Raw genomic sequence first — 4,011 nt, forward strand, 5'->3', positions numbered from 1 at the left:
TATAGAGTATACTGTCCATATTCTGTAGCACTTTTTATTTGCCATTTTAAAAGCTCTTATCATAGGTCACTACACACCCAGAGCAAAGGTGTGAAAACATGAGTCTGGATAAATTGAGCTCCGCCCTTAGTATAGAAAAGCCTGTCTTGTTCCTCTTAAAAAGTATGCATGTTAAGGGCTTCCCTGGTGGCGCAGTGGTTGAGGGTCCGCCTGCCGATGCAGGGGACACGGGTTTGTGCCCCGGTCTGGGGGGTTCCCATGTGCCGCAGAGCGGCTGGGCCCGTGAGCCGTGGCCGCTGGGCCTGCGCGTCCAGAGCCTGTGCTCCGCGGCAGGGGAGGCCGCAGCAGTGAGGGGCCCGCGTACTGCAGGAGAAAAAAAAAAAAGTATGCATGTTAAGAAAAGAAATGTCTTAAGATTTTTTGAAAATGAAGTTAGAAAGCATCTTTTAACTTTTTTTTCCCCCTTACAGTTGATTATGGAAGATTCTCACAAGAATAACGCTTCAGAGACAGCACCTCAGTCTGGTTCAACAGTTCAGGGAGCTCATATTTCTCATATTCCTCAACAGGTAAGGCAGGAACCAGCCAAAACATTGAGCCAGTTAGGAATATTTGTTATGCAGATTAATCTGTTGTTTCAGATCACCAGTTACTAACGTTCAAACAAAGAACCAAGCAAAAGAGAAAAAAAAACCCTGTAAAATGTTGAAATGTATGGAAGGAAGGAATTATCTGATTTAAATATCTTGTCAAGATCATTCAGTTTTATTTTCTGTTATAGCATATTTAGTGTTTTAACATGTATATACTTCTCAGAACTTGGGGAGGTAGAGTTCATTTTATGTGGTACATGATTATTTTAGTTTTTTTTTCAGACTAATTTTGTTGCTGCATAAGACAAATGAAAAATTATTTGGCCCTTTGGGCTGACTTGAAATAGAGACTAATAGTTTCAGGAGGCAAACCATCTTCAATTCAACAGATGTATTGTGGATATAAAGGAAATATTTTTGCTGAACTGAAAAATAGGCATATTCATTAGAGAATTTAAATTGACAGACATGCATAATGCAGAACTGATGATATTTTTAAAATTTCAAATTGTCTGATCCATGCACCTGACCCACTTCAGGGAAAACAACTGAAACTATGTATTGCCAGTGACAGGATTTGAACTTTCAAGTAAAAATTAGAAGTTTGGATAACTTGTGTTCACCATCCTGAACTTGACAGCTTCCCAGTAGCTACCAACTTTTTCGTTACAAAATTGTGTTACAAAATCATGCATGGTATAAGATCCATTCAGAATGCAAGATACGCCAATGGATTTTAATGTTAACAGAATACACAGAGTTCAAATTGTACATTGCAGACAAACTTTAAGAAACTACAACCTGTCAAGTTTTAATGTGGTTTCAAAGGAGAATATCCATAGTTATCTGGAAAAACAATTAAAACACCCCTCCCTTTTCTGACTACATACCTGAGTGAGGCCAGGCTTTCCTCATATACCTCAGCAAAACCACATATGGCAAATATTTAATGTAGAAGTAGGTAAGAGAATTCAGCTGTTTTCTATTAACTCAGACATTAAGGAGATTTGCAGAAATGTAAAACACTGTCATTTCTCTCACGAATTTGGGGGGTATATTTAGTCATATTAGTGAAAATATATCATTTATGTTAACATGTAATGGATTTATGATTGTTTTTATTTTTTATAAATTTATTTATTTTATTTTTGGCTGTGTTGGGTCTTTGTTGCTGTGCGCAGGCTTTCTCTAGTTGCTGTTTTTAAATGAACTGTTAAATAGTTTTTAAATTTCTGTTTAAATTTTAAATGTAAGTATTAGATTAAAAACTGACATAAATGAAATTTCTTTGGGGTCCTTAGTAATTTTTAAGAGTATCATAGGGTCTTGAGACGAAAAAGTTAGAGAACGAAGCAACTAAAGGATTAATCCTTCAAGCTTGATGTATCCTTCTCTGTTATTTGGCTATATCTGTGAAGAATAATGATATCTTCCCTAGATGGTACTGGAAAAACAATGATAGAGTCTTTCATTTACCTTCTGTTAATAAGGCCCTTCACAGAAATGTTTTAATTCAGTTGGCTTACTTACACATTTCAGTTATTTTGGTTAGATGTGAATGTTTTCCAGGTTTCCTCAGAAGCATATTTACAGAGACAGAATAAGTACATTTCTAGGCGGTAAATAATTTTATAGTGATTTTTAAAAATAATGTCACTGACTTGCTATCCAAATTCTTGTGGCTTGACTGCTTTATTAGACGCTAACTTCTGTAAGGAAAAAGTATCTAATAACAGTAATATTTATTCAGTCATTCAGTATAAGGTGGGGATATAACAGTGAACAAAAGTTTCAGCTCTCATGGAACATACATTCTAGTGTTGGGGAGAATAAAATGTATCAGTTCGTAATATGTGCTGTGGAGGCTGATAAAGCAGGGTAGGAGGAATAGGGGATTGTTGATGGGGATGGGGACTTGCCTTTTTTTTTTTTTTTTTTTTTTTTGCGGTATGCGGGCCTCTCACTGTTGTGGTCTCTCCCGTTGGGGAACATAGGCTCCGGACGCGCAGGCTCAGTGGCCATGGCCCACGGGCCCAGCCGCTCCGCGGCATGTGGGATCTTCCCAGACCGGGGCACGAACCTGCGTCCCTTGAATTGGCAGGCGGACTCTCAACCCCTGTGCCACCAGGGAAGCCCGGGACTTGCCTTTTTATGTAAGGTGGTCTGAGAAGTCGTATCTGTGGAAATGCCTCTTCAATTATACGGACCAACAGCTGTAAACTCTGAGACTGATATGTGCTTGGCATGGTTAAGGAACAGCAGGGCAGCCAGTGTGGTAGGAGAGGGATGAATGAGGGGAGAGGGATACAAGATGAGGCAGAGAGGTTTGGGATGGCAGGGGAGAGTGCCAGATAGTGTAGGTCTTGTGTGCCACTGTAAGATTTCTGGCTTTTAATCTGGGTGAGATAAGGAACCTTGGGAGTGGTTTTTGAGTAAAAACCTGATTTGACTGATATTTTACAGAGAAAGCACTTTGATATTTTAATAGGATTACTCTGGCTGCTTTGTGGAGTGGAAGTAGGAAAACCAGTTAGGAGGCTGTTACAATGATTGTGCATGAGACAATAGTTGCTTGGACCAAGGTGGTATTAGTGGTGGTGGTGAGATAAAGTTAGATTCTGGATATAATTTGGTTGTGAAGCCAATAGTGTTTGCTTTTAAAAAAAAAAAAAATTATTTATTAATTTGGTTTCACCGGGTCTTAGTTGCGGCAGGTGGGTTCCTTAGTTGTGGCATGCGAACTCTTAGTTGCAGCATGCATGTGGGATGATCTGGTTCCCTGACCAGGGATCGAACCTGTGTCCCCTGTGTTGGGAGCACAGAGTCTTATCCACTGCACCACCAAGGAAGTCCCTCAGTGTTTGCTTTTGGATTGGATGTAGGTGTAGAGGGAAAAAGGAGTCAAGATTGACTCTACAGTTTTTGACTTGAATAACAGTAAGAATGGAGTTGCTGTTTACTGAGATGGACAGCATTGGCGCATTTTTTTTTCTTTTTGGGGAGATGTTGGCAATCAGGAATTTAGCTTTTGGGCATGTTAAATTTATGATACTATTTGTTAGTTTTCTTTGCTGCAAAACAAATTACCACAAATTTAGTGGCTTATAAAAATACAACACACATTTAATATTCTAAAATTTCTCTTAGTTGGGTTCTGTGCTTCAGAGTTTCACAAGCTGCAATCAAGATGTTGGCTAGGGCTGGCTTCTTATCTGGAGACTAGAATGGAGAAGAATTCACTTCTAAGCTCACTCGGGTTGTTGGCAGAATTCATTTTATTGCAGCTGTAGGACTGAGAACTTTAATTTTTTTAGCTGGAGGCCACCCTCAGCTCTTAGAGGTCACCTGCAATTCGCTGCCACCTGGCCCTCTCCAATAAGTAGTTCACAACATGGCAGCCTGCTACTTTAAGTTCAGC

The 4,011-nt window shown here is 39.5% G+C and overlaps 1 protein-coding gene across 1 annotated transcript in view; it reads left to right on the forward strand.

Annotated features, from left to right (window-relative positions):
- The first annotated feature begins 476 nt into the window (after positions 1-476).
- The window catches only part of ATF1 (activating transcription factor 1), a 58,091-nt gene continuing 54,556 nt past the window's right edge, over positions 477-4,011 (forward strand). Inside the window, exon 1 of the mRNA XM_007452355.1 lies at positions 477-569. Coding sequence (XP_007452417.1) covers positions 477-569 — 93 coding nt within the window. The remainder of the gene's footprint in view (positions 570-4,011) is intronic.

Source organism: Lipotes vexillifer, unplaced genomic scaffold, assembly GCF_000442215.2.
Source record: "Lipotes vexillifer unplaced genomic scaffold, Lipotes_vexillifer_v1.1 scaffold422, whole genome shotgun sequence".
Lineage (NCBI taxonomy): Eukaryota > Metazoa > Chordata > Mammalia > Artiodactyla > Lipotidae > Lipotes > Lipotes vexillifer.